Source organism: Cyclospora cayetanensis, unplaced genomic scaffold (assembly GCF_002999335.1).
Source record: "Cyclospora cayetanensis isolate NF1_C8 unplaced genomic scaffold, CcayRef3 CcayRef3_contig_1, whole genome shotgun sequence".
NCBI classification, from domain to species: Eukaryota; Apicomplexa; class Conoidasida; order Eucoccidiorida; family Eimeriidae; genus Cyclospora; species Cyclospora cayetanensis.
Window position 1 is genome coordinate 711,412 of NW_020312036.1, and position 27,601 is coordinate 739,012.

The window sequence follows — 27,601 nt, forward strand, 5'->3', positions numbered from 1 at the left end:
AGCAACACTGTTCATGTCGAAGATCTTGGCAGCATGCGCAGAGCCACGTGGCGTCAAGGCCTGCCAAAAGTCGGCAAGCACATGGAAATGCCTCTGGCCCATCTATGCGACTATTTGCTGAAGTTACAGCTTGCTATGGTCCCCATTTCTAAGGATGCCAATCGCTGCTTACGCGTTGTTTCGAAAGATCCTTCACGAGATATCAGGGAGGTCGCTTGTTTCGCTAGTCGGAGCCAGTTCTTCTATTTTCTGCTTCAGCAGAGGCGCATTAGCCCCAGTAATGCTTTCGAGAACAGCCCCATTTTTATAGAGAAGAAATTTTGGAATTGAGGTGGCACCAGGTGTGGCGAGTTCAGGCACAAGAGCTGCATCAGCTGTCAAATAGCAACACCTGTCCGAGAAGTTGTCCATTGAGTCTGCAAGAGCTTTGACGGTGGGTATCACCGCGTTGCAGGGCCCGCACCATGCGGAGTAGACGTCGACGATAAACAATCTGGGATCATTGGGGGACTTAACCACCTCTTTGAAATGAAGCTCGTCAGCAATTTGGATTCGTTCCAGTCTATCCGCCATTTGGAACTAAAAACTGCAAAATATATACAGAAGCTCTCAAGATGTCTGGACCCCCCGAGCAAACATGGGGTAGCTGAAAGTACCCACAGATCTCCGTTCTGCCCTGCACTTTGAGGGATGTCTTTAGAACCGTAGAATCAGGCTTGAATCATGACGGAAAACTCTTGTTTCTTTGCGAAAATACAAATAAACCACCCTCCAGCGCTCCGAACAAGCGCCTAGTTGAGCCTCGGTGCGTCTGCCCTCTAGCAGGTGACCTCAAGCCCCTACTGCTCTTTGCCATATCCATCTTCCTCCACAAAAGCGTCCCTTTAGTCGCTTAAGTTATGCCCCATGCTATAATATTCACTCTCAATCAGCCACGACGGCCAACACATTTCCCTGTCCCTCCGCAGATGTCAATTTTCATTGTGGAGGGGCGATGCGACTGTGCGCGACTCGCGCGCTGTCAGTTGCTGTCTGAAAGACTCTCGGCGCTTATCCCCTCGGTTTCAGTAAAATTTTACCTCTTTGAGCCTGAAGCGTACCTTGAGCGACTCAAATGCATTGCGCGGAGCTTCCCTTCCTGCGGTTAGTCGCCATCCCTGCCTACACACAGAGCTATTCAGTGTTTGTCCCCTAATGTTTTTGAGCATTAAGGACAAGACTCAAAGGCAGCACGTCTTGTTCCTAGCCACGATATACATGGGGAAAAGGCGCACAGATGAGGGATCCACAACCCCGAAGGGAAAATACCTTGGGCGTGTGTGCAGACCAAACAGATAATTCAGGCGCGCCAGTAATATATACGGCTGACGGACAATTTTTGGGGGACGATAAAGCTTTCATCCGTTTTGTGACAGATAAATACAAAATAGAGGAGGCAGAGCCTGACCTAGAGGGTGATGCGATGCAAGTGGCCTTGCAAGGTTCAGTCGATTTCAACACTGCAGAACTGCGCCGCAAAAAACATTTGCAGTCCAACGGAATGCCTATAAAAGATCAGGCAGAGGCGATTACTGAGGCACTCGCTGCCGCCTCGCTTATGAAGCCAATTTTACCAGTTCACGCGCCTTTACAAGACGGGGGTGACCCACCGCAGACAGGGTGCCTTCAGCGAGAAAAAGGTACCCCTGTTCATGGCTTCAAGCTGATACCCGACATTCGTTTTGCGCAGGCTGTAGATGGCGGCTCTCACTTTACCGTTTGGAGCTCTGTTTTTTCTCACAAGAGGAGTAAAATAGGCAGCAACTGTGTACAGAAGCAGAGTGAAATGGTGCCGGGGAGCTTGCTCCTAGACGCAACTATCCCTCTAGGCTCTGTTGGGAGTGCCTGCGAATTCCGCCTGCTGGTGCACGATGAGCCTCTGTCCCGAAACCAAATGGCCCTTGTGCCTTGCAAGTGTCTTCGCCAGACGCTTCGGCTTTGCAAACCACAAATAAAAGTGATTGCTCTTGTTGCTGGTAACTACCCCGACCCTTTGGCAGTGGCCGCACAGTGTACATTGGCCGACGCATTTAGCCCCCAAGAGGGGCATACGAAGATTTTGTCGGTGGTCACGCTGTGTTTTCATTATGCCACAGAGCCGCAGTTGGAGACCCTCCTATGTGACGTCGCGATCAGGTGCCAGAATATGTCTAAAACTGTGTCATGGTTCTTTCGAGATGAGCTGTTAGGCGACTCTCTCCCTGATGGTATACACAAATTGCAAGCCGGAAAGCTGCTGAGTGAGATGCACCATTGCGACAGATAGGCTGAGAATCTGGCTAAGGCCTATGTACCCCGCAATCTCCGAAGTTGATTGAGGTGCATGCGTGATCTCGAGACAGAAGAGCCGCATAAACTACGAGGCCTTTTAAAGACCCTCCCTGCAGAGTGTCTGGTTTTCTGCGGCTTCCCTTCCTGCCTTGTAAGGCGTTACTCGTTTCTGTAACCGCTTCTCCTGTTTGAAATTATCCCTTTCTTATTCCTCGCGTTTATGTTCTAGTTACAACTATGAATCACCGGGGTAACTCTCTGCAGTACTGATATTCGCATGTGCCTCTACGCTGCATACGAGTATACACAACTGGCAACCATGGTGGTTGTGCTTGTATACTACGGTCGGGGAAGAGATCGAGGCAATGAAAGCTGGATGAAAGCAAACAGGATATTCAGTGCTGGAGCGGACCGCAGGAAGAGAGTCAGGCTCTGCAGGTGGCAGAACTCACCGTGGATATATGTCTTATCCTCGGAGACTTTGATAAGATTCTAGAAGGGACGAAACAGGCCCTCATTGCTCTTGGATGCTTGGCAAGACAGCTTCAGATAGACACCCTAGACCTTGCGCAGGTAAACAACCTCTGCCACCATGGTACACCACGCGATGATGAATACGATGGAATTTTCCCTCAGCTGGAGAACAGCCACTAAACGTACTCTCGCCGTACAAAATGTAAATACTTGTGACTAAGTCCTCCCTCCAGAGGAAGTAGTTATAGAGGTAACGAGCTGGGACTTGCTATAGTTTGAATTTTTCTAAAGAAGCAAGGCAGGCGGCTGCCCTTTTGACGCGATGCTTTCGCAGTAGCATGAGTGCTCTATTGTGAAGCCGATGGTAATTCGCGGTTTCGCGCTGGCTTATGTGCAGATCGCCGCTGCTGTCAGCGGTGAAGTGCAGGACTGCCTTTCGCAAACACATGAAGGACACAATCTGCAGGTCTTCAGGCGTCATGACAAGCGGCTACCTAGGACTCCTGACACACGAGACTGGTGCTCAAGAAAAGATTAAGCCCTTACCTGCCATCACCCTATCTTAACGCCTAGGTCCTAGTCACTGCAAATGCTGCACAGAGAGCCATGGGAAGTCTCCAGAGGATGTGCTGCTACACAGGGCGGCAGTTAACGAAGTGTTAGGGGCCTTGCAAGGCCTCGTGACTTTCCAACTATATCCTTCAAACTGGCCAGACACACGCAGGCCCCTCGACACCCACTTCCAGGTTATAAAATGAGACACTGAGACACTGCTTGCAATTTTACCATCCCCCGCAAATACCCAACTATAAATAAACGAGACTTTCCAAAATACGAGTTTAGATTTGGGTCTGGAAGAACAGACGCAGCGTGGTGCTATCCCCTCATAGGCCAGTCTTTCTAGTAAATTTCAAGTTTTTCTGGTTTGGCCTCAGCTGTTTCCCTTTCCTGTGGGGACAACAGAAGCAGACTGCCCAGTGCGAGAGTTCAGATTCGAGTATCTAATCAGGAAAGCCCTCGATAAAGAGACCCGTCAGTCATGTGCAACACTATACTTTCCCTCGTTCCACCTGTCTTGCTCATGGAGAAGCAGCCGCGCTCACCGCTTAGCACAAATATTTTATATCTAGTCAAGTGTGATTGAGCCAAATGCAAAACTACATCCCGTTACGAGGTACTTGGTGGTGACAAATTGACAGGGACTCAGAGAGGCAGGAAAGAACACGACAATAGGAGAAACGGATGACAGGCTACTGGCGCTGTACAAAAGGTGGGGGCTTTTCTGTGCCTGTCTTCAGCTTTTGTGAGGGAGCTGCCATTTCTTCATTGTCTTGTCCGCGTTCGATCAAAAGACCCCTCGGCTAACGGTTTGGACGGCCCTCCTTCGGGGGACCACAAGGACAGCGACTCCCTAAATTTTGCCAAAGCTTATGCGCAAGCCATCCATGTGGGTGTAGCACACTAAAAACACGCTGCGATGCTTCAAGGTTGATCGTTGAAGCACTTTAGAAGTAGCTATTGCAGCAAGGGCCTTTGGAGCTTTGTTAGGGATGCCTGCCTGGCAGTGGCGGCAAAAGTTCGTGGGAGGGGGACTCATGAGGCTTTGGTCATCTTGCCAACTGTCGCGTGAAGTAGTCCTCTTGTAGATCATTGCACAATTCCAACAATAACAAATGCTCAACTCCCGTTCACTACATAAATGGGTGTGCTGTCTGTTGCGTGCGTGCGTTTCATGGGAGCTCTGTTGTTCCGCATGCATGCTGTCGCTGCAGATAATAAATGCAATACCAGATCACTCCGTAGATTTGAGTACCGCGGCCCAGAGCCTGGTGCTAGGCCCCAACTTTCTCCTCCTGGTGCCCCATCCCTCCCTCTCTACAAAACACACACATATCCTGGATGATAGGTGCTCATTGCTTCATGCAGTATGGAGAGAATGGCCGCTGCCGCATCCCTTGGGCTTTGCGGGGGGTCCCATCCTCTTACCCAGTTCGCGCAAGGCTTGGATGGACGACGAGGACCCCCGTAAAACGCAGGCAGTGGCCTTCCTTCCTGTAGATGTAGTCAAGGAAGACAACGAGGAATTGGCAATCGTTGAAGGAGCAACGGACAAACCACTAGCAATTCTCGCGCTCTCCTGCTGCTGCTGGCAACAACCAGCCTCACAAATGCAGCATGCAATGCCATAAATTCCCACACATGTTGCTAGCATTGTTGTCCGGCTGCTGTGGGACCTAAAAGGGTGCAGAGTGATCTGGGGCATGCCCCCATGGAGTCGGAAAATATTATAGTAGTGCCAAGTTTTGGCTATTTGATACTAAGTGTCGAGGACAGATCTGGCAGCCCTATGGGCGCCCATCTCTTTTAAGCATAAAGAACCAATTCAAACAGAGATTAAACATTTAAAACTATTTTGTTCGCAGCCAAATCAGCTACACACTAAACCACAAATGTTCATATAGAACGTCGGCTAGTGACTGCCTCTTGTCACACCCCAAAGTAGGAGCGCACAAAAGGCCTCCTATGAACTCGACCCAACGGCTGTTTATCTGTGCAAGTCATTCTACAATCCTCTCTCCCTGCGCCTCTTTCGCCTCCTGTTTTTGCCTCTACGACGCTTTGTTCCCATCCTTAGCGCCTTCTTATTCGAGTGCGTTGGCCCCTGAGATGATCTCCACAAGCTCTGTGGTGATCTTAGCCTGCCTCGCGCGATTGTACTTGAGGGTCAAAGCCGATATCATCTCCCCGGCGTTCGTGGAAGCATTGTCCATAGCGCTCATTCGCGCAGACTGAATGCATTGAACAATACCACCAAACAGCAGCAAACAAAAGAAAAGCATACCACGAGATCGAGTCACATGGTACTGCATACAACTGTGTACAGCCTACGCTGATCTTCATCATACAACAAATTCTAGGGGCTGCCGTAAGAGTAGTTTCAGCTGGTGGATACCAGCTGCTGCTCCATTCAGCGAAGCCCTAGTTTACCCTGGGGCAATACACGGTTCACAAATATGAACCCAATCCTCAGTGCGACACATGTAGTCTTTAAATTCCGGTTTCGCCATGGAAATACCCTCAACTAGTTCATCAGCGAGCCACATGCAGCGGTGGTTGCACACTGTTCCTACCTGTTCCGACGCGATGTTATCCAGCATGCAACCGTACACGGTGCAGGCCGAGTAAAAGTCATGGAGGTCCTTCCACAATTCAGGCAGCTCCGGCTCAGCCTCAAAGAGTGCGAGTTCTTGTTTGGCACTTTTTGCCGCCTGCTGATTTGTAAGAACCTTAAGGGAGATGGTGTCGTAGGCCACAGCAGAGCGGAAGTGGTTGTACACCACAATCAGTCGCGACGGATCATCCTGAGGAGTTATAGCATTAAGCGATACAAATTATGTGTGCGCGATACTGGAATGACGTGACAGAGCAAAGGCAGAACGATAGGCACTCGCACAGCGGATAGCGGGGGCACGAGGACGGGGGCAAAACAGGGAGGACGCGCCAAAGCAGATAGAGAAAATGCAGGCTGAACGAGGTTTTCCAGCGAGAAAAATATAAACAACAAATGTCACAACAACAGGCATCCGGACCCATACACAAAGGAAGTCCGAGACAGGCGGTGAGAAGGGGAGTCCGTTCAGATGCCATCTTGAATGGTAGGAACAGCTAGTAGATGGTGCCGTGGTTCATCATTGCGTTGAACAACTCAACAGAATTATCATGTCGGTTGTGCTGAAGCTTCACCCCTGAAAACCGTTCCTCTTTTTACCTTTTGTCTGATAAAACCTCACCTTGATAATCCGGTCGGCGATGACTGCCGCAGTGGCAAAGTTCCACGGGAAACGTGTGGCCTCTGTCAACATCCTGCTAAATCTGTCACCGAATACGCGCTGCAGGGCGGAGCGCACTTTGTCCCCAACGCCAATGATACACGTGCGCTGTCCTCCGCCCTCCGTTTCCTTCACGGTGTCTCGCACCAGCCGAGAAACCGCCGAATTTACGCCACCACAGAGGCCCTTATCTGCACTCAGACACAAAACAGGAGATGAACCATCTAGTTCACACGTTGACCCCGAAAGCCACACGCTCTATCTCAAATGGTAGAATGAACGAAACGTCATGACACCTACAGAATGATTGTAGGGGCCTTACCGGAGGTCAGGGCAAGGATAGTGAGGTCTGTCTTTTCCTCGGGAACGGGGATTCTGTTCACGATACGCTGCACCGCAAAATAAGGTAGATACACAAGCCTACTCTTAATCAGTGTGTTGCTCTTAACCCGCTAAGGTGTGTGCATGCCACAGTTAACGTATAGCTGAGCACGTCTAGAACCCCTACCTGAACCGGAACGGCAAAGGGCATTCCATTTTCAAGACGTTTTTGATCCATCCGTAGTTTGGAAGCTGCAACCATTTTCATTGCTTTTGTGATCTGCAAGACGCGCTCGAACACTCGGAAAATCAGGTTTTTCGATTGCATTTTCGGAGTTAAAAGTGTTAAGTATCAACATCCCTTAATGGTTCTTCCTGCTCCCTTCAACACCCGTATACTCCCTGGTATCTATTTATTTTGAGGAAAATACGATTAGATAGCTGGGAGCTAGAATGCACGAGTGTTCTCACTTTTTGAATCGATTTGACAGACTTCATTCTGGCGGCGACTGTTTTCAGGTCCCCTGCGCCAAAAGCCCTCTGCTGCTGTAAGCACGGGGCCAAGCTCGGTACACCTCCCGTGGCAGCTCGAAAGGGCCCCTCAAATGGGATGGCTCCCATCAATGCTTGAGTGGGGGATGCAGCGATACCCCTTCGCCAAAGAGAAGCCATTTTTGGATGCTTCCGATACACACAGCGCAGTTAGGGTGTAGAAGCACTTCTGCTTGCCTCTGATAATAGTGGGCTAATGTTATGACCGATTAGAGGCGCCTCAAAGTTCTTCCCCGACAGCGTTTTCTGCAGGAACAGTGTCGACTGTTGCAGCAAAAAAACCAGCAGCCGGGTCGCCCCCAGTCTGTCGATACTCTGCTCCAATGAGCTAACGGATAGACAAAAGGCAAAGCAGATTCTGGGGGTCTCACCGCCGTCCTGAATTCTTTCAGCCAGCAAACAAGCCGTCTTTACTGTGCTCTGTCCCCCAGCCCCGACTCCTTGCATGCAGCAAGATACCGCGCAGGCTGCAGCCGATAGGATTACGAAATATCGATTATTTTACTCGTTAAGGAGCTCGTGTAAGTTTCTAAGAAAGGCGATAGTCTGTAAATTTTATCCCAAAGCGAAAAGGAAGCTAATCGTAAAACCGACACCCCGGGGGCCCCTGTCACCTCCTTGGCATATTTAGGGTTTAGGGAACTAAGGAATAGAAAGCCCATGCGTAGGTTATTACCTCTTACTTGCTTTCGTTTTGCGATATCCTTATTGTTGAGCAGATCTGAAAGAGAACACAAGATATGACAGCAAAGGAAGAGCCTTCTAGGTTCGCCGGACACAGACTTTCTGTAGAGGGCTTAGATTGTCAACTTAGGATCGCTCTTTATCCTGGGCCTCCATACAAGACAACCGGCCCCAAATCCAATACAAAATTTCACACAATCTCTTATGTCTGTTAAAAGCTCTATTTGTCTCCTGTCCCTGACCCCACAGCGTTTCTCATGCGCCTTCTGAGATCCAAGATCCCCGTAAGGAGACATGTAACTTTCGACCCACTACAAAATTCACATAGAGACGTTGAGTGACTCGCAAAAGAGCGCCTACTTGCCCTGATTCCTCTCCTCATACTTCGTGACATGAGGTGGAAGGAGCAGCGACTGCGCTATTCGCATTCACAGCTAGTTACGCATAGCATACAGCATATACGCACACGACATCGGGTCGAAATATTCGGCGGGATAAGGTAGACTTTGGCGCTTTCTATCATACTAGCTCAATTTAAGTTTTAAAATAAGAATGGAGTCGGCATATTGTTCTTTCCCTCGTCTACCACATTATTCGGAGCATTGTTTACTAGAAAAAAGAAGACACAATCCTACATACGCCCTGATGTTGTGTACCTGCACATCGAGACCGACTGCGTGCGAAACAATTCGGAGCTTTGCACCCTAACGGCACTACTCATTCAGGCATAAACGCAAACACGATGCAAATGATAAAAGCAAATGTGTATGCCAACCGATACGGTCAATTCGACGGGAAGAAAAGCATATATTAGCCAGCAGCGAGCCAGGGAAGAAACGAACACAACAACGGGGTAGTGACGGCTCGCTCCTCTTAAAGCGGTGAAGTTTGGGAGCCTCCTGTTACGAGAAAACACAAAATAAGCGAAGTGTACGGATAAGCTCAGAGTGCACACTGATTCAGCAGCACGCGCCCGTAGAGTACTCTCTGCATGCAAGTTCAGCCACTGCATGCAACGTGGTAATTTTTAAAACCCCAACACAGGCATGTGCGAAGTTATCGAGACAATATGCCTGAAAGTGCTGGCGCATAAATCTGAGTGCAGCGAAAGCCTTTGAGATAGTAAATGAGGACGTCCCACAGAGTATCCATCGATTAAGATAGCTTTCAGAGAATTTTAGCTTTGGATGGAAGCAGTTACCGAGATACAGAAGGAGTACCGTTTATGGTGACTGCCGTTGGTAGCCAAACAAAACCGCAATTTCTCCCATGGGTAAGGAAGCCCGCAACCGTTCCCCAACAAGCCACTGATGATGGCGTTTCCAACCCCTTTCCACTAAAGAGGTCGTTTTTAGTGTAGCCGCGACGCTCAACATAATCCTGCATCTAGCACCTGCACGCACTCCGATGAAACCCCCGCCTACAAGGGCCACTTGCCTGCCTAGCAAAGCCCACGTACGATTCGGGGAGTTTTGAACACTTTTATAGAGGCCAGTACTGATGGTCTTGTGACAGCTCCAGCATTAAAAAGTCGATAAAGTCTACACAAGCATTAATACGTGAGAGAACGGAAAAGATTTCTAGCCGCGTGGCCCCCAACTTCTTCGTCTGCTCTTCTTCTGGTGCATCTCTGGGGCCTGCCGATCCACCAGGACCAAATCTTCAGGCTCGAAACACACAGCTGACTCCCACTAATCGTAATTTCGTGCCTGCTATCTTTGTGCTGTGCGCACGCCTGCGTGTGGAGTACAGAATGCTCTTTAAATCTCCTTGCCACTAAGGAGGGCTGCTTAATTCGGACGGAAACGATCCATGCCCGGCTCGAGCAGGAACACCTTAGGGTAGACCAAGGATGAAGAAGAACAATGATTAGGGATTATAGGGTTGTATTGTAACACAGATCAGCGTATGGAAATAAATAAGGTCGATCCGCTGCATTTTTTGAGCATGGATCGCAAATAGTGCAGAACCGTGTTGTTGGTGCTGTCGGTTGGCCCGTGTGCCCCAAGGTAGTTCGCGGTAATCCCATCGTGGTAAGTGTGTGAGCAGGTCAAACAGGCGCTGGAGAAAAAACTAATACGGTTCGGATTCCTGTACCTGATAATACTTTTGGGGAATCCGTGGTGTTTCTGGACATGGGCTAAAGAGAATTGCGCAGCCTTCTGAGCTGTGACAGAGCAAGAGAGAGGGAAGGAGTGGACATATTCGTTAAGGCTGTCGACAAAGGCGTATTTGATAGCCTGACACTTGCACTTCAGCAGTCCAACAGCAAAGCACAGAGCTGGATCACTTTGATTACCTTAAGGAGTCGGAAGGCTTTGCGAGAGCTAGGGATCAGAAGAAATATGTGGCATCAGCTGCTGACAGGATGGGCATGTATTTCATAGTCCTCTGCCGCGGAACGCATCCCATGCCACCGGAAGGGCCGTGAAAGCACTCCGCTGTAAAGTGAGTCGCACTAGTATGTATACTAGGCCATGCTACCCTTCAGCACTTTCTGCTGCGTCAACCATGCTTCTTCAAATCTGTGAAGAATTCACTGACTACCTCGACAGTTCGTACCTGCGCTTTGATGCACAGAAGAGTTTGCTCTGTATCAAAAGAATGAGGCCTGTAAAGTTGCGGTGTACCATGTGCTGTGGGCACAGTTATACTGCGGAGCGAAGTTGACATGTACGAACGATGCCTGCCCTCTTTTGAGCCACAACAGGTCATCCTTAGGGCGGTAAAGGAGGCTTTATTCTATTGCCAATTAGGAGTTGAGCAATAGCTACAGCTGCATGGGCGCCAAAATCAGAAGACGCACGAAATATGAAAAAAAGGTAGTGAATCGTCGCAGGTAAGAGCGAATGCACAAAAATGAGGGGCGGAGACATCGCCAGAGCGTCTCCGCGGCGACTTTGATGCCTTCAATAGGCTGTTGTATCGCGTTATAGTCCAGGAGGTGCCCAAGCCAAGATACATGTCAGGATTATTAAGGCTCTATACAGTCTTCTGCACGAATATTAAAGCTTGCTGATCTGCATGAAAAGTAAAATGATGCCCATATAAATGGCGCCAGCAATTGCATTCCTCACCATACCGCATGGAGTCCTTTTCCCAAAGTGGATGCCGCTGCTCGGTTTCAGTGATGCGGTAATAACAGCAAGCGATGATTCAGTACTTGGAAAATTCGTCGGCTGTTGAAAAAGACCGACACCCGCAGCTCCGTCACCAGCACCGGTTGTATTAAGGAAATGGAGCGCACAAGCTGGCTGTGCGGGTATCGGAGAAGCTGAAATGAGCCTCATGAGCTTTCATTTTCCGGCATCAGCAGAACCCGTTCAGCTCATCGACGACGTTTTCTCCAATAGTTCAGTCAGACGAGCTGCTATCCGAGCAAACCGAGGAGCAAAATCTTGGCAATGAGATGAAACTGGATAGAACGGAGCAGCCTCTTCGTTCCTGTGTACAGGAAAGACTGCACCTCTTTAGTGCTTCAAATTTTTGCCGGGTCTGGCTCGATCCCTATAGCCAAGACACGGGAGCCCGGAAACACAAATGGTCGCATAAAAGATAAGCACTTGAGTGCCTTTACATTTTAAAGCTGGATTCACAACAGCAGAAGCGCACGCTGTTGATGCTCTACGTGATTATGAAGGTTTGGGCTCAATGCTAACAACGCGCATGTAGAAAGCCGTCCACCACTTTTCGATAAGCGCATTGGCACCCCGAATAAGCTAGCCTTGCAGTTCAGCAGGGCATCTAAAATTTGAAAGTGCATACGGGTTTGCAAGAGCGAACGCGTAGTTTTGTGTCTTGCCTCAGTGGAAATGGGGATTTGTGGGAATGCGCATGTGAAACCAGCTGTCAAGTAGACTGCTGTCACATTGTACGCCTTAGTAAGCATTTGAAATCGACCTAATGGCCCCCACATCTTTTCCCAAAGCGTCGTTTTATCTCCTCACCGTATGGAACAGTGGTTCTGCTTCCTGACGGAGGACAATTACGCCGCAGATAGTCGCATGTACTTCTCACTTTGGACTCTTCCATATGTAGCAATCTAATTACGAAATGCGTTCTACGTATCCGCGACTTCAATTGATAGGCTAATCCTACAGAGGATTGGGTATATCTGTACCCCTCATGCATACCACCTATAGCAATTGTAACCCTGCGCATAGGCTAGCTCAAAATAATGGTCTCAAAGCAATTCAGTCTATTATGCTCTACATTATCCTCGAATTTGAGTGGCAGTAATAAGATACTAGCTGTACGCTGAACCCCTTCACCTACGCTTGCATTAGTGTTGGTCCAGTAGAGACTTTTGCTGGTAGATTCCCAAAAAACGCATTTCTGTGCAATTAATATAAACCCTTATTGGTAATGAAATTGAAGGCAGAATTATACTTTTTATGGAGTGGAAAGTACTAGATAAAGTCCTTTCCTGGGGGTACTATTGACACATCGCTCAACGCACGGATAAATATCACCCTGCCGTTGAGCTAGTGCCACCAACTTTGCTTCTTCTCACTTCCCATTCCCTAGTGCGACTCGATGTATATGTAACAGCTATTGATCATTTGAGTCTTTCCTAAGTAACTAATGAGTCTCTCCAACGGAATCTGATTGTCACGAGCCTATGGGCTAAAGACTCCGTTTGTCTAAGGCCACTTGTCTTCTTTCCCATATGCGGGAAAGCTACGCACCAAACTGTCCCTAACGGCAAAAACATTTCGTGGCGTTGCCTGTTAGTGTCTTTCTCCCCTCGTGAATGCTAGCCTGCACACTCAGGGGCCCTCTTGCCTCTCCTGGAGACAGATGACTGGAGGGTCCATACTAGACTGTTTCTGCCTCTCGGTCTGCCTCAATAGCCTGTTTCTATCATCATCGTTTTTTTATCTCGCAGCTCTTGCATATTCTCCCCGCTAACTTCCCTTTCAGAGCCCTTTTTCTGCTCCCAGTCCCACGACCTTACCCGCGCCTTCCAGCACCGTGACCAGCCTCGACCCCTGACATCCCGCGGGAAAATGTCACTTTTCTCAGAAGTCCCCCTAGCAGCTCCGGACCCCATCCTTGGCACAGCCGTGGCTTTCAAGGCAGACACCAACCCCAAGAAAATTAACCTGGGAATCGGGGCCTACCGCACCGATGACGGAAGGCCCTACGTCTTTCAGTGAGGGGCTTGACTGCAGGACACTTAAAGACGGAAGAGCGGACTGATGACAATGGGGCGTCTTATAATATAGCGAACCAATAACACACGCACACTTAATTGCCAGTAAATACAGACGGAGGTTTAATGGCGAAGGCTTGCTTCTCGGGGTATTGCTGTTGAGATTTGCAGAGCAGTGCGGACCGCTGAGGCGGGCATACTGCAGGAGGTGCTGGACAAGGAGTACCTGCCCATTGATGGTCTGCCAGAGCTGAAGCAGGTGGGTTAAGAAACATTCCATAAAGTGAAAATGTCCTACGTGCTTTCCTGTCACGTTCCTAATCCTAAGCACATCGGCTAAAACAAGGACTCATTGGGTATCGCTGCTAAAGAATTGCTGGACCTCGTAGTTTGCATACATGTCGCAGTCGGTATCGTTGCCGTTGTATTGCCCCCTCAGTTAACACAAAATGTGTTGTTTGGCACCAACTGCCCTGCCATCAAGGAAGGGCGCATCGCCTCTTCCCAGTCTCTTTCGGGAACAGGCGCTTTGCGGCTAGTGGGAGACTTCATCAAGCATTTTTTGCCAGCCTGTCAGGTCAGACAACCCCTCTAGCTAATTTCGAAATGCTGAGGTGTGGCGTATGGGATTTGTAGCTCAGTATTGAATTTTTTCAGGACTACTGCGTTGGCTGCAGTTTGTTTACATGAGCACACCTACGTGGTCCAACCATCACAACGTCTTTGGCCCGGGCGCAGGCCTTACCATCCGCGAATACCCTTACTGGAATAGCGTGAGGACTGTGGACACCAGGGAACTTTTTAAGGGTGCCATAAGGGACTTGCATCGTCCTCAATACATTCAACGGAGTGGGGAGCTAAAAGCCAAGAGGCACTGCATTTTCCTTCGAGATACACGGCATTGTCTCCAGGTCTTGCGGCTCAACGCAGGCAACCAGGAATGTGGACTTTGAGAGGATGATGAAAACCCTGGAGGAGGCCCCACTCAATTCAGCAGTTGTGCTGCACGCTTGCGCACATAACCCAACAGGTATGCCCTATCTGCACGGACACTCCGAATGATGATTTGTGCAGCAAGATGCGGGCTTCTTGGACTTTATCCAATGATGCAAATGGGCTCACGGAGTTCACTGCTACTGGTGCTATTGCAGTAGTTCCCTTTGCAGCAGCAGTGAAAACTGCAAAATCAGCGGTAGAGCAGCTTCCTCGCGCTGCGTACACCATTTAATTCCAAAGCTGCGCACTTCTGTTCTTCTGTATCTATGCACACTGTGTAATTACTGCACCGTATGTGTGATACTTGTGTCTGTTTTCGCGTGCGCTGTTTAGGCGTAGACCTAAGTGTCTCTCAGTGGGAGTCAATCTTGTCTGTTTGTGAGTCTCGGCAGCTGCTGCCCGTACTGGACTCGGCCTACCAGGGGTTCGCGTCTGGGGATCTCTCGCGGGATGCGTTTTCAGTGCGCTTGTTTGCCACGAAATTCCAAGGAGTCTTGTTCGTCACACAGTCTTTTGCTAAGAACCTCGGATTGTACGGAGAGAGAGTGGGTATGCTACATGCGATCTGCGGCAGTCCCAAAGAGGCAGAAGCAGTATTGTCTCAGATTAAGATTGTGGCCAGGCGGTGCTACAGCAGTCCTCCCCTTCAGGGAGCCCGTATTGTAGCACGGGTGCTGGGGGACGAGCAGCTAAGGAGACAGTGGGAAGAGGAACTAAAACTTGTGGCAGAGAGAATTAAAGACATGAGGAGGCTTCTAAGGAAGGGACTGGAGCAGAAGGGAACTCCAGGGCAGTGGAATCATATCACGGACCAAATCGGAATGTTTTCATACACCGGCTTGACCAGTAGGCATAACAACGCAGGGGATGGGGGGGGGCAGCAACAGTGGGCACCGGCAGGCAAAAGGAGGGGAAGGAAGAATAAAAGCAGCATACAGACGCAGCGCAAGTACAGAGCTTGGCAGACACGCACTCACAGACACGAGAGCAACGAGAATAGTGGAGCACGATGGGAAAATGCTGGCAGATCCGCACTGAACGAGAAAATACGAGACAGGGATTAAGAATGATTCAGCATCGATTGCTTTTGATCTCCGTAACAGTGTTTTCTCTCGAGTCCTCGTGCGTGTAATTGTTTACTGCATCTTCTGGCTTCACATATTGTTTTGTGCTGCGTTTGTTTGGCCTCAGAAGAGCAGTGCGAACTGCTCATTAGCAAGTGGCACATCTACCTCCTGAAAAACGGTCGTATCAGCATGGTGAGAGGCAGCCGCTACGGAACAGTCTGGGGGAAATTGATCAGGGTTTATATTGCGAGATTTCCATGCATGCTTTGCCGCATTCAGTTGGCCACATCACTGTTGTCAAACATATCGCGTATGATTCCCATGGGTGTTGCAATAAAACAATCTTAAGGATTCTTGATTTGGGGGAATTTTTTGTGATGTCTGAACAGGCTGGTGTAAACAGCAGCAACATCGACTACCTTGTGAACGCTATGGATGACGTCATCAGGACGATCCCCTCAGTTTAATGGTCCATTTGTTTCCTTCCCATGCTGATCCACCCCCTAGCTTTTCTATTGGCTGCCGAAACACCGCCGCATGAATGTAGGGGAGTGCCTCCGTTAGCAGGGTGTGTTTCATAGGTGTGAATGCTTTTGTATTATGACTAACGAGCTATTGTACACGTCTGCATTGTTCTATTAAACCACCCATATTTAAATAAGAATTAGTACAGAGTTGACTAATTGGCTTGCCTATTCACATATTGTATTTATGACGAAATATACGAACCATTGTTAGGTCTATCCAAGAAGACACAGTTTTGTGTGGGTGTGCACTAGCAGCAAATGCACAACTAGTTTTAAATGCTCGGAGTTCTCAGAGGGCGCAGCTGTGCACACCCTCTCTGTCTTTCTTCTCTCATATCGGAATCGTGAGAGGTATTGGCTGGAAAAAGAGGTGGCTGCTTTGGAGGAATACTCAGCACCTCTTGACTGAGTTTGATCGATTCTGGAGTTTAATGCCTCCCTATGGAACTTTACCCCAACTACCGCTGCAGGCTTGGGAGGTTGGTGGTGCAGCGCTTTTTGGGATACTGGCATTTCAGAAAAACGTTTCGTTTTCAGGCCACCGAGCTTACTACACAATACATAGTTGGGCTGGTCAAATGTAGAGCTACGCAGCCGTCTCCTTCTCTCTCATCTTGCAACTGCAATTGCACATAGTTCTCCATAGGCAGCTTCCATCCCTTCGTGTGTATGTGTACATACAGAACTAATTCAAATGTACACGTTCTCAGTTTACTTCCTCCTCTTCTGATCCTTTATAGAATCATCACGTGCCTAGCCCCCATATCCGCCTCTTCGCGTAGCTCAGCTACACGGGATTACTGCAGGACGGAAAGCACGTTTTAAGGGAGGGTTGATTCTCACTTCAGAGAAAAAATTTCCCATCTATTTCATAGGGTGAGCATGCTGACTTAGAGGAGAAGCTGGCTGAGAGCAGTAGTAGGCGTTTGTGAGAAAGGCGCTACAGATGAGACCAACAGGAAAGGGGGAGCCACAGCTTTGGGCAATGGTTCTGTAAAGCATGCCCTAGCGTGTGTCCTGTGCCTTGGCAGAATAAAAGGCGCTGGGGGAGCGGGAGGCCGGTTGTGTGACTTTTTTGGGCATTGGTTTATTTAGTGCGAACGCTCTGCAGATACGCATATGGCTGGGATGCGGGTGAATGTGGTGTGGGACCCACAGGTTATCATCCAGAAAGCCGTGGTGGAGGATTCACCATAAAGCTGAGGCCCCTGATATATTTTCCAATGAAAATGGCAGCTATTTGGAACAGCTAACGGCAGCCGCAACGGCAAAAACAAACTGCATTCGATACAACATAAGAAGTGTGGACGTGTCTCTCCACATTGATTCAGCGCGTCCTCAGTATTTTGTTTTTTGAAACACCGAATTTTCTATCGCTTCAATATGAGTTTCCAACTCTGGCTAAAGTTCTTCTAGAACGCTTGTATTTGCCCGTCGGGCGGATTGTGTGCCGCTCTCCTCAGTGAGGAGCAGCCCAAGGTCCTCCTGTAGTTGACGACCGTCAAGTTTGCTGTGTTGTGCATTACGTCCCAGCCAAAACAGCATATCAGACTCGCTTCTATCTCCTTCATACATCAGCGGTTGATTCTTTGACCCAGCTCGAAAGAGCAGTAGAGTCGGGTACCCTGCGCACAGTACTCCCAGCAAACAAGAATCAAGGAGATACAAGGGTAGATCTATAAAGAACTGAAAGCACGCGGCACATGAATTGAAGCAAACGGCCGCAAAAGACTTAGAGGGAGGTTTATGTTTCTCTGTCTTCATGGAGTGTATCATGGCTTGGAATTTACATGACAGGTATGCTGTGAAGGTCACGACCAAAAAAGCCTCATCATCCAACATCAGCAACGCCTTAAGTATGCGAAGGACCAGTAAGGGCACCATCTAGCTTACCAGATAGATTAATTCCGTCAATTTCATTGAGGGTAGCGTCAATGCGACCAAGGACGAGCGAGGATCGTTTACTTACAATCTTCGCCACCCGCTTAAAGGCCGGCTCCAACTTCCGGCAGTGGCCGCACCTGCACATTCCTACAACAGATCCTGTGTACTGAAATCAGGTCAAAGGGTGTTGAACATATGAGTGCGAATGCGGAGTTTAAATTCGGGAAAGCTTCAGAAGCTACAGTTCATGGTTTCAGGTTCATCGCACCAAGGAGCCCCAAAGGAGACGAAGACATCGTGTGGGGAATCCAAAACTTCCTTTTGAAAATTGAGGCCAACGAAGGTCTTTACAGGGCCTGCACAGTCCCCGCCGAAACCTGTAGCTGCCTCTAGTCAGCCATGTAGGAGCACTTGGAGGGTCACGATGACTTTTTCTCAGTGGCACTTAAGTGGGGAGGCTCCCCGGCATGATGCATGTTGGGTGTGTTTTGTTACCGCTGTTTTGAGAGACCGGAGGAATTGGCTCGCTATTCGTGTACGGCTCCAAATCGCCCTCAATAAACGCCCAAACAAAGTTTCGTATATACTGAGGAAACAAGTAGCACAAAACTACACAGAGGAAGCTATGGTAAGTTAGGGGCACACGGAAAAAGACGAATTCAGATATGCAGGCAACTGACGACGGCACACAAGTGCGCAGAGGCAGAGGCAAAGGTGCGTGCTCAGATGTGCCATAGACCAGGAGATATGCAGACGGATAACAGCAACAGCCCATATGCCGACTGATTGTCATCTTTTGCGCCCTGTAGCGCGAATCAGCAGTTCCCACCTCTTCGGCTGCACCTTGATCCTGCCTCTGCTGTGCATCAAAGACCGTTTCATGACGAAGCCCGTGAGGGGTTTCAGGGGGCCCCTCGCCACTCTTTTTTGATGAGCGTAAGGAGTTGCGTGCTTTGGCAGAGGTACTGAGGGCGTTGACTATGAGGCTATGCGTGGGGGATGTATTTCTGAACGAGTACGCGGGCCTGTTCGCCTTGTCAGTAGTGCTACTGCTGTTGTCCTTTTCAACGCTGATGTTTGTGCTTTGTGAGCGGCTGTTCAGTGGCGTGGATGGCTTGTATTTTTCTGCTGGATAGTATTTGCCGTTACCGCTGGGGTTAAAGGTGGCGATTCGGAATTCCGGGCTAGTTATGGTGTCATCAACACCTAAGAGACTAAAGATACGCCTTTCATGGGCTTCCTTATTGCCTGTGCAGAGAATGAGAGAAGAATGAGAAAGTGAGGTTACAGCAGCTGGGAGGGACTCGACACGAAGCCCGAAGGTCTAGTCTAATTACTGTCTTGCTCGCTGTTTGTCTCGTGGACTGCATATTCCTAGCTTGCTAAAACCTTCGATCTACTTGTATTTGAGCTTCGGAGCTCTGCCAAGCTGGGGTTGTCCAGTGTCTCCAGGACCTCTCCTCTGTCAATATACCACCCAACCCTTTTGTGTCCTTCAGAATCCACTATTTGCCTGCCAGCTCCCGCGTCGGTATTTTACTGTTTCTACATGTGTATACTTTGGATGGTGATTCCCTATTGCTGCCCCATTCAAAAGTGAAGCCTTCGTACACGACTGTCAACCTGCCTGATATTGTAAAGATGAGATTTTGCCTGAATTCCCCAGCAACTTGATGGAAAGCCGCAACCACCGGATCCACAAGTCCCTCCCTTGTCAGAGACCGAGCAGCTCTGTCCCCATCCAAAAGCAATATACAAATCGAACGACCATCTGTAGTACAGGAATACACAAATAGGTGAGAGAACAGATAATGATTAGGAGGTAATGCTACAAACACAAAGGGATATTAGGAAAAGCCAAGCCACAGAAAAATAGGAGAATGCAACCAGCTAAAGCCACGAGCATTGGAGGAGGCAGATAGAGATACCTAGGTACAGACCATACAGCCAGAGAAGAAGCGAGAGAGCTTGGCTGACCCTCGAAGATGTCCTCAATAGTATCCGGCTCGAAGGCAAGAACTTGTGGGAATCTGTATTTATGAACAAACCCCTCCAGCGCTTTCCTGTCATCTCCTTGCCCTAAATATTTTACAAATGGCGGATCTGAGGGGTCCAATGGGGCAGTCACCACGAACGGCGGCTGCCACTGAGGAGACAAGCAGGCAGCCAACAAGACAACACTCCCGCGGGGGGATGAACTTCGAGAGAGGTCGAAGGGGAGGAGAGGGACGCGAAAAGGTGTAGATCCATGATTTGCATACTGAGACATATACATATACGAATTTTATATCTGGACTAAGATACAGACACATGTGAACACCGCTCAGGCTCCACGTAGTGGCTCCCTCTTGCCTAACCTCAGCATGCTGAGCTTCATGTCTCTATTCATGCCATAACGTAAGGAGGAACGCAGCTTCAAACACCAGAATAAGTAGGGTTTGCCTCTCCTCTCCGCTCCACAGCCCCAACAACCCGATTGAACACTTTAAATTGGGGTCATTGCATGTTGATTGCTTAACTTAGCGGCCAAACTCGATCCCATCCTCATTCCCCTTCCCACCTAAGGTGGCACAGAGAACTTCATTTACGCTCACCATCTCTGCAGATGTCTTAGATTTTGGCAATATGTATTGATGCAGGAAGTACTGGAAGATAACAGGTTCGTGGATTTCCCCAAAAAGGACATCATCAGAGAAAGTGCGCGCCACGTGGCGAAATGTCTCATGGTCAAACAGTGACGAGTCCCCTAAAATAAGCAAGCACGCGTAAGACGGGGTCAGATATATACTCGTGCATGGAAGTCCCTTGGGCTTTAAATTCAAAAATGATGCAAAACAACGCTAAGGATTTTATGAGTTTTTGCATACGCTTCCCAGAGACGCTCCTCTAGTCGACAAACCAGTTTTTCTTTCAACCGCCACTCTTAAAGCCAAACATTGGGCACGCTATAAAACTGCCAGATACCTGGAAACAGGTAAGACTACTCAGATGTATACTAAGGGTCTCCATTTAGGTGTCGAAGCTTTGTTACGGTCCGATGCCCTGCTTTCGCAAAGGCTCGAAGAATCTACACTTTAAGAAGAGTTGAAAGGCGGCGTATTCCCCTATCTGGATTCTTACCGCTACCGTTGCCACCCGTATTGGAAGAAGTGGTTACAGCAACCACCAACTGGTGGCCATCCGCTCCGTTGCGCATAAATTCTTCGAAATGGGGTAGAGTGTCCAGTCGTTCGTCCCTTTGTAGATTGTGGTTCAGCCACGCAAAAATCTGAGTCCTCCGGCGTCCGCCTAAGAAGAAACACAGTAAATGTTGGCACGAATGCTTTGCATAAAGCCGGAAATTGGCAGAATACAAGCTTTAGTAGCTCATAAGGATTTCTACGAAGACAATTTAGAATGCTGAGAAAAACCAGCCGAAAACCAGCCTTGGCTTGAGGGGACACCGTGAATACGCAAAGATGCGCTTATAGCTTTTCCATGTATCTGTATTGCCCTTTCGTGCAGCATGTCTTGTGCATATGCCAACTCTTGCCTTACAGCGCGCCCTCTGTCACGCTCGCCCTCCCATTTTACCGTTTTCCCCCTTCCCCTTTTAGCGTCTAGTGGCTCATCGGACCAACATATTGCTTGGGTTTGCCGTCTATGTAGAGTTTGATAATTGGATATTCAATAATATGCTCCTTTTTCTGCGTCAATGGGTTGTCGGCGCAGTCCACCTTTCCCAGCACAATCGGTCTAGAGGCCACCTTTGCCATGAAGCGTGCCACAGCGTCAAACTCGGGGAGGGCTGCTCTGGACCAGTGACACCAGGGCGCGTAGAATAATACCAACGCAAATGGTTCGGACTGAACAAACGAATCAAACGTTTCGTCAGTTAAAATCACTGCTCCTTCGGACATAGCAGAAACCATAGACGCCAAATGCGCGTTCGCCGATTGTGTATCCTCAACACCTGTAGGTGCCACCGTCCTAGTTGAGCCATGGGATACCCCTGCAAGTGCTCCTTCAGAGGGCTGAGCAGGATCCTGGCGATAGGCAGGGTGGTCCTGCAGAGAAAGCTGCTCCGGGGGATGCACGTGCGGCGAAGTTACTGGAGGAGACTGCTTTGGGGGTTGGGGGGACTCATACCGCATCTGTTGCTGAGAGGGCTGCTGCTGATTTTGCACCTGATTTTGTTGCTGCATTTGCTGTTGCAACTGTGGCTGTTGTATTTGCGACTGTTGCTGTAGTTGCTGTTCTGGCTGCTGCCGCCGCAGCTGGTGGTGGTGTGATTGGTGTTGTTCTGTGATTTCCTGTTCTGGGGGTTTTTCATTCTGTTGGGCATTTGTATATAAGGTTTGGCCATCCACTTGCTGGGTATTTGTCTGTGGTTGTGCCCGTGGGCTGGGTGACGGTCGGATATTGCCTCGAGACGATGGAGAGGGATGGAGGCCGCTGGACGGCAGCACTACTGCAGGCCCTGTTGTGGGGCCTTCAGGGGGTGTTGACTGCATATTTTGAGACTCATTTGGCTGTGAAGGCTCGGAACGGTTTCCTGACTGAGCCCGGAGGGCCCCCCTACCACCCATGCTCTCTGGGGCAAGGGGCGCCCAGACCTCTGCAGGCTCATGTGCAGCTCTAGCCCTTAAATTGGCCGTCGGAGAAGGTTTCAGGGAAGTAGAGGCAGAGCTGTTTGTAGGTGTCACTGTGCTGAGTCTCTGGTTTACCTCTTCTCCCCCTCGCAATTGACCGAAAACTGCAGGGGATAAGGCAAGCAAGAATAGAATGAAGAAGCGAAGTGGCCATTGATGGCCTGCAAGAAAACGGTGCACCACATCACTCATCATTTGCCCCTGATTTACTGCTGTGTGGTTTAGCTTTTTGATGAACACGCTAGGTGCTCTTGCTGCAGGGGATATGCAACTGGGGCTGCTGCTGTGATCACAGCTGCTACAAGGAAATCCTAAAGCAAGCTAGTGGCTGAGTGATTTTTAGAGAATCGGAAGAAGTCGATTGCATTCCTCATTCCCTGTCAATTGATACCTAGGGCCGCGATGGCTGTCCACCTCATAGTTGGCGTGGTGAGTCCGTGTTCTGCCAGCCTGTCATTGCCTTTTTGGGTGAGAGTTAAATCCCTTCAACACGAAAATGTATACTTAAAATGCTGGCAGAAGCGCATCGTAGAAAAAGGAAGAAAGAAAGAGGAAGCAGCAAAGTTGAAGCGCGATTCCCTTATGTGGGGCGCTGTTGGCCTTGCCTGTGCAGGTAGTCTGTTCTAAATGTGCGATCTACTATACTTCTTTTGGCCTCAGAATAGACCCGAAATTCACCTGTTTCATTGGTCTAAACAGGATAAACTTTATCAAAAATAGCCTGGGAAATAAAAAGACCGCTCAAGTCTTGTGTCACCACCATGTGTCTCCCCTGTGCGTTTGCACGTATACATGCGGCCTTTCTAAGGTTATTCCACCAATATCTGTGCGCATACTACTCAAATCATAAATTTAATTTGATTTGTAAATGGATTTCTTGCTTTCACCAAGTGACACTTTGCTTTCCCATCTAATGTGGGCACCCTCTACACGTCCAAGTGACCCTATGCTTCTTGGCGCACACGACACTCCCTGCATCCACTTCCTGGACTCCATGCCATCATACTTGCGTACATAAGCCTAATTTTTGCCCTAGGGATTTCATAGCTCATCATGGGTGCTAATCCCAGGCAGGCAATGATATGTTTGGCTCGATCGTGTTTAGGTTGCAGCGTCCAACCACGTGCAGAGGTACAAACTAGAATTGAGTGCTATGGAATTACAAAAAAAGTGTCAAGAGAATTCAAAATTATCACGACGATCTGATCAAAGCCAAAACAACTGGGGTGCTTTCTGCACTGCCTTTCCGTGTTGATGCAATTGTTTTAATAAAACGCTCCTCCTGAGATCGCGCTAAGGAGACCTTCGCCTAAACCACAAATAACATATCGAAGCAAAACCTTGTTATTGCTGTCCAAAGAGGTCGCTCCCTGCTGGCTCTCAGGAGATCAAAGTGCGACAGCCAGCACCCGTCGAGCGGTGTGGGCACTCACACACAGTTTTCAGTTTATGTTACAGCAGAGTCACTCAGCGTGTATTACTACGCTACGAGATAGATTACGCTCCGTATCGAGTGTAGCGAAAGACCTTCCAGGCAACACGTTCATGACTTAAACACGTCAATTTTAAAACACAGCTCAACTGGTCACTTTTTGAGTGTCTTGGCCCAGCGCATTTATCACTACAGAGAGCCTCTGCAGCATGTGCTGTGTATGGCCTCAGCCGGTCGTCATTCGCTCTTTTAGGCAATAAGGGGAGGGCCCTGGAAGAGGGCAATTTTGTTGATGTATTGCTTAGCATAGCTTGTCTTGGAGTGCTACTCAAGCAGTGTATACTTATCCTTATAAAACTCCATAATGGCATCCAAACCCTAGTGAGGTCTCAAATCTGAAACACCCGACTTTTTCCGTGTTCCAAAATTTCGATCTCGCTTGACCCTCTAAGGAAATTTCTGCATTCAAGGCCTCCAGGCTGCAATCGAGAGACGGGCAATCGTTATGTAGTAATCTACGCAGTCCATGATTGCCCAAGCAGATCAAAAAATATTTGACTTTAAGACAGCCCCTCTTTGCTGTCGCTTCCTTCACGGGTAGCTTTAGAACGATCCGCATGTCTACCAGTGGCGCAGTGTGCTGTCGCTCGGTCTCTTTGGTACGCTAAGATGGCTTTCATGATAGCATTTAAGAATAAGGCGTACGCTGAGGGCATCCAGGTTGAGTCTTTTCGGTGCAGCGGTAGGAGTCTTTCGATGTGGGAAACCTGGGGAAAGGGCGTCCGCTGTGTAATTCCAGTGAAACAAGAGAGTGCTCGCTTCCAGGAGGCAGAGGGATCAATAATCTAGGCATCCATGGTGCTTCAAGTCGTGGTCTAATGCATTTGTGCTGTGAAAGACAAACAGAAATGCCACACTACATACCACTAAAGCACCAGATAGTTCTAGCTTCCGTAGGAGTCACAATCCATACGCTCAGATGTCTCTGCAAAACACATAGCCCAACAGTCCTTCAAAGCATCAAGTAGCCTTCATACATCTGATAATACGGCTACTGTAATGTACAGGAGATGTTGAGAGCTCTACATAAGCTATGTTATCTGGTCAGAGAAATTTAAAGTGATATGTAGTGTCAAAAATTAGATAATTGCTGTTGAAGTTGGCCAAAAGATCGACTTCAAGGAAACGTGTCCTATAAAAGCTCCTCCATTTAAAAATAAAACGGACTGTTTATTCTGGCTATCAGAGCTAATACTTTGCCCGATATGCTGACAGAAAGCTACTTTCTCAAAGAATTAATCTCTCTGTTATTCTAGTCTAGCCTTCAATCCAAAATATGTCGGAGATGCGGTTTAGAAATTGATGTCCCGCCACACCATTAAACGTTTCATTGAGGAAAGAGTGCCTCTCTGAGAAGCTCTGTGAAGGGATCCTATGGCATTTTCTCCATGGGTCCGGACATTGTAGGCAAATAAGGGGCACCAGTACAAAGACTGTCCATGTTCCCTAGAGCGTCTAAATACTCTTTCTAAAGTGCTGCAAAGTGGATGTGAGGACTAGGACCCTAGCCAGCTGCTGAGCAGCCTTTCGTGGGCCCAGAAGCCGAACAGCCTACGCCACCTGTTTTAAAATTGTCTCGCAAATAATCGAAAAGGCACAGAAGTCTCGATCAGTTGGCTGTGGGAATCTATGCCAGTTGAAAAGCTGCAGTATCAGAATGAATCTGTTACTGTTGCGCCCTCTTACACCCGAATATACGCGGGGCATGCTTATTCAATCAGCTGGGACCACCACAACAAAGCGTAGACTAACTAAGTAGTAAGCACTCAATATCTGCTACTCTCATATGCACAATGAAGCAGGCACGGTAATAAGCAAGAAGGGAAGGTGAGTGTCTTGTTTCCGGGAAAGTCCAAGGAAAGAGCGTGGAAAGTCCCCCTAGATCGTAGTGACCTATATGGAGCACCTATGCGTTGGTAGTGGATGACTACGTTACACAATCCGGCTGCACTAAGAGAAGTGATACTTTTGAGGACAGGACTGGAATAGGCGGGACACTGTGCCCACTTTACATACAGAATCTGAAATTTGTTCCGTCCACACGCTAACTGGTGAGCACAGCACTGAAGGGCGTACGAAGGGCTAAGACACAGAAAAAAAAGGAAGAACACCTTCGGACCAGAGTACAGACAAATTCAAACCTGTAGATAGGTAACTAAATAGAGTCAACGAGGCACTCGTTTGAATAAGGGTGGGAGAAGGCGAGGGATGCAGCAAGAGAAAGCCCAAGAAGCTAGAGGGTAGTGGGGAGTAAGCACACATTGAAGGGAAAATATTCATTATACAATTAGCCAAAGCGATTGGTTGGTGGGAGCCATCGCGGCCGCTCTTTTCTAGGATTCTCCAGTGAGGTCCGCTGCTTATAAAACCCATGGCTAAGCTTTTGCTTTGAAATTGGAAGAAAAGGATCATGCGAACGGCGAATCAGAAAATTTCATGAGTGCGTGCATACAGCTGGCCTTATCAGTATACTCTAAGCATAAATTTACTAAAGGCCACAAGGCAAGAGATAACTGCTCAATGTATAAAAGACCGCTGCTGCTTATGCGCCTACAGTCCGCTGAGGTCAGCACGAATACGAATAGCACTTTGGGGGCACTAATATGATGCCCAATGGCGAATCATTTTCAACCAATAGTTTAGGTTTTGAAGTGTTGCCAGGTACTTACAAGTTACCCAATGAAGTTTGTAATAAATTTACTCAGCACGGTCATCGAGTACATGGGCATTATGACACCAGTGGTCTTGGCTCCTCCTTGTGTCTCTCCTGTGGTTTGACGCCCATGTTTCCTAGATCTTCTCAAGTTAATCAGCGTCTTTGGCTTTACAGGCCTTGTTTTCGTATACTGTTGGCAACACGACATCCCTCAGCCTGGAGATCCTTTATGTGGCTATCTTCAGTCCCTGTAATAGTTGTGCAGATATCTGTCCTTGTAATTACCACTTCATACGCTCAAAGTTCATGTGATTTTTCCCCCTCTAAATGTTGTGGCCACCGCTCGAGTAATCACAGTGTAGACAAAGTGGCGACATTGGGTACCCTGGAGTTTATGGTAATTACCTAGAGAGTCACAAGGAGATAGAGGCAGATATCTTAACCCAGAAGCATCTACCTACACACGTTTGACTATAGAACAGCAAATATGGTTTAACGAGCTTGGATTCTGCTGGGTAAACTGTTAACAGTGTCCTTGCATAAGAGCAGAGAGAAATTTCATGTATACATACAGGCATCTGCTTGCTTCTCTTCACATTCTTAAGCTCCAGTAGAGTATCTGCACATTGTTGGGCTATTTAATACATAGAAGAATAGCGAGGAAAAAAGGAGGCTCCAACCACCCGAGGCAGCGCAGCAAGTTACAGCTCACAGAGAGATGCTAAGAAATGTACAATGCGACAAAAAAAGCACAAGTTCCTTTGTATTTTGCAGCTACGGATCCATAAGTCTCCGAATTTCCCTGAATCCGTACTCAAATAAGTAAATTTCAAAGTAGCAATAAAAAAGTGCCTTCCTTGGCGCTGGCTTGTGGTCGTATGTGCTGTTAAACAGATATTCCCTTTTTGAACATTTTTTTTGTTGGATAGACAATTCCTTTGTCTTGAGCGTTAGTCCTGTAACGCTGCCTCGAAGGCCTCCTTAGAGGGGCACTTGATCAGACCTATTACAGAGAAGCATAA

General features: G+C 48.5%; 5 protein-coding genes across 5 annotated transcripts; 2 read left to right on the forward strand and 3 right to left on the reverse strand.

Annotated features, from left to right (window-relative positions):
* Positions 1-192: 192 nt before the first annotated feature.
* LOC34618522 (thioredoxin-1) lies at positions 193-573 on the reverse strand. Its single transcript, XM_022731848.1, has one exon. The coding sequence runs from the start codon at positions 571-573 to the stop codon at positions 193-195; it is 381 nt and encodes a 126-aa protein (XP_022592007.1).
* A 395-nt stretch (positions 574-968) lies between these two features.
* LOC34618523 lies at positions 969-2,964 on the forward strand. The gene is made up of 3 exons (XM_026336920.1): positions 969-1,143; positions 1,326-2,271; positions 2,694-2,964. Exons 1-3 carry the CDS (start codon positions 969-971, stop codon positions 2,962-2,964), a joined length of 1,392 nt encoding a protein of 463 aa, XP_026192705.1.
* Positions 2,965-5,426: 2,462 nt separating this feature from the next.
* Positions 5,427-7,478, reverse strand: LOC34618524 (ATP synthase subunit gamma, mitochondrial). Its single transcript, XM_022731850.2, has 6 exons — positions 7,407-7,478; positions 7,123-7,215; positions 6,937-7,003; positions 6,576-6,805; positions 5,916-6,146; positions 5,427-5,573 (listed from the first exon to the last, which is right to left on the reverse strand). The coding sequence occupies exons 1-6, from the start codon at positions 7,431-7,433 to the stop codon at positions 5,427-5,429; spliced, it is 795 nt and encodes a 264-aa protein (XP_022592009.2). The 5' UTR covers positions 7,434-7,478.
* Positions 7,479-13,180: 5,702 nt separating this feature from the next.
* On the forward strand, positions 13,181-15,856 carry LOC34618525 (aspartate aminotransferase 1). Its single transcript, XM_026336929.1, has 7 exons — positions 13,181-13,326; positions 13,498-13,534; positions 13,766-13,903; positions 14,257-14,356; positions 14,656-15,168; positions 15,514-15,581; positions 15,779-15,856. Exons 1-7 carry the CDS (start codon positions 13,181-13,183, stop codon positions 15,854-15,856), a joined length of 1,080 nt encoding a protein of 359 aa, XP_026192714.1.
* Positions 15,857-17,317: 1,461 nt separating this feature from the next.
* Positions 17,318-22,623, reverse strand: LOC34618526. Its single transcript, XM_026336939.1, has 13 exons — positions 22,150-22,623; positions 21,979-22,041; positions 21,417-21,846; positions 20,921-21,088; positions 20,668-20,720; positions 20,395-20,604; positions 19,778-19,946; positions 19,428-19,571; positions 18,630-19,048; positions 18,296-18,386; positions 18,069-18,156; positions 17,810-17,937; positions 17,318-17,670 (listed from the first exon to the last, which is right to left on the reverse strand). Exons 1-13 carry the CDS (start codon positions 22,621-22,623, stop codon positions 17,318-17,320), a joined length of 2,790 nt encoding a protein of 929 aa, XP_026192724.1.
* Positions 22,624-27,601: the final 4,978 nt, after the last annotated feature.

Coding starts and splice junctions, on each gene's coding strand:
- LOC34618525 (XM_026336929.1), top strand. CDS start 13,181: ATGTCACTTTTCTCAGAAGTCCCCCTAGCAGCTCCGGACCCCATCCTT. Junction 13,535..13,765: donor AGGCGGGCATACTGCAGGAG/GTGCTGGACAAG, acceptor TTGCCCCCTCAG/TTAACACAAAATGTGTTGTT. Junction 13,904..14,256: donor ATTTTTTGCCAGCCTGTCAG/GTCAGACAACCC, acceptor GGCTCAACGCAG/GCAACCAGGAATGTGGACTT.
- LOC34618522 (XM_022731848.1), bottom strand. CDS start 573: ATGGCGGATAGACTGGAACGAATCCAAATTGCTGACGAGCTTCATTTC.
- LOC34618523 (XM_026336920.1), top strand. CDS start 969: ATGTCAATTTTCATTGTGGAGGGGCGATGCGACTGTGCGCGACTCGCG. Junction 1,144..1,325: donor GCGGAGCTTCCCTTCCTGCG/GTTAGTCGCCAT, acceptor GCGTGTGTGCAG/ACCAAACAGATAATTCAGGC. Junction 2,272..2,693: donor CACAAATTGCAAGCCGGAAA/GCTGCTGAGTGA, acceptor GCTGGATGAAAG/CAAACAGGATATTCAGTGCT.
- LOC34618526 (XM_026336939.1), bottom strand. CDS start 22,623: ATGAGTGATGTGGTGCACCGTTTTCTTGCAGGCCATCAATGGCCACTT. Junction 19,049..19,427: donor TCTCATCTTTACAATATCAG/GCAGGTTGACAG, acceptor TTCTCTGCACAG/GCAATAAGGAAGCCCATGAA. Junction 17,671..17,809: donor TGACGGAATTAATCTATCTG/GTAAGCTAGATG, acceptor CCATGAAGACAG/AGAAACATAAACCTCCCTCT.
- LOC34618524 (XM_022731850.2), bottom strand. CDS start 7,433: ATGAAGTCTGTCAAATCGATTCAAAAA. Junction 7,216..7,406: donor CTGTCAAATCGATTCAAAAA/GTGAGAACACTC, acceptor CGCGTCTTGCAG/ATCACAAAAGCAATGAAAAT. Junction 6,147..6,575: donor TCGCCGACCGGATTATCAAG/GTGAGGTTTTAT, acceptor ATAACTCCTCAG/GATGATCCGTCGCGACTGAT.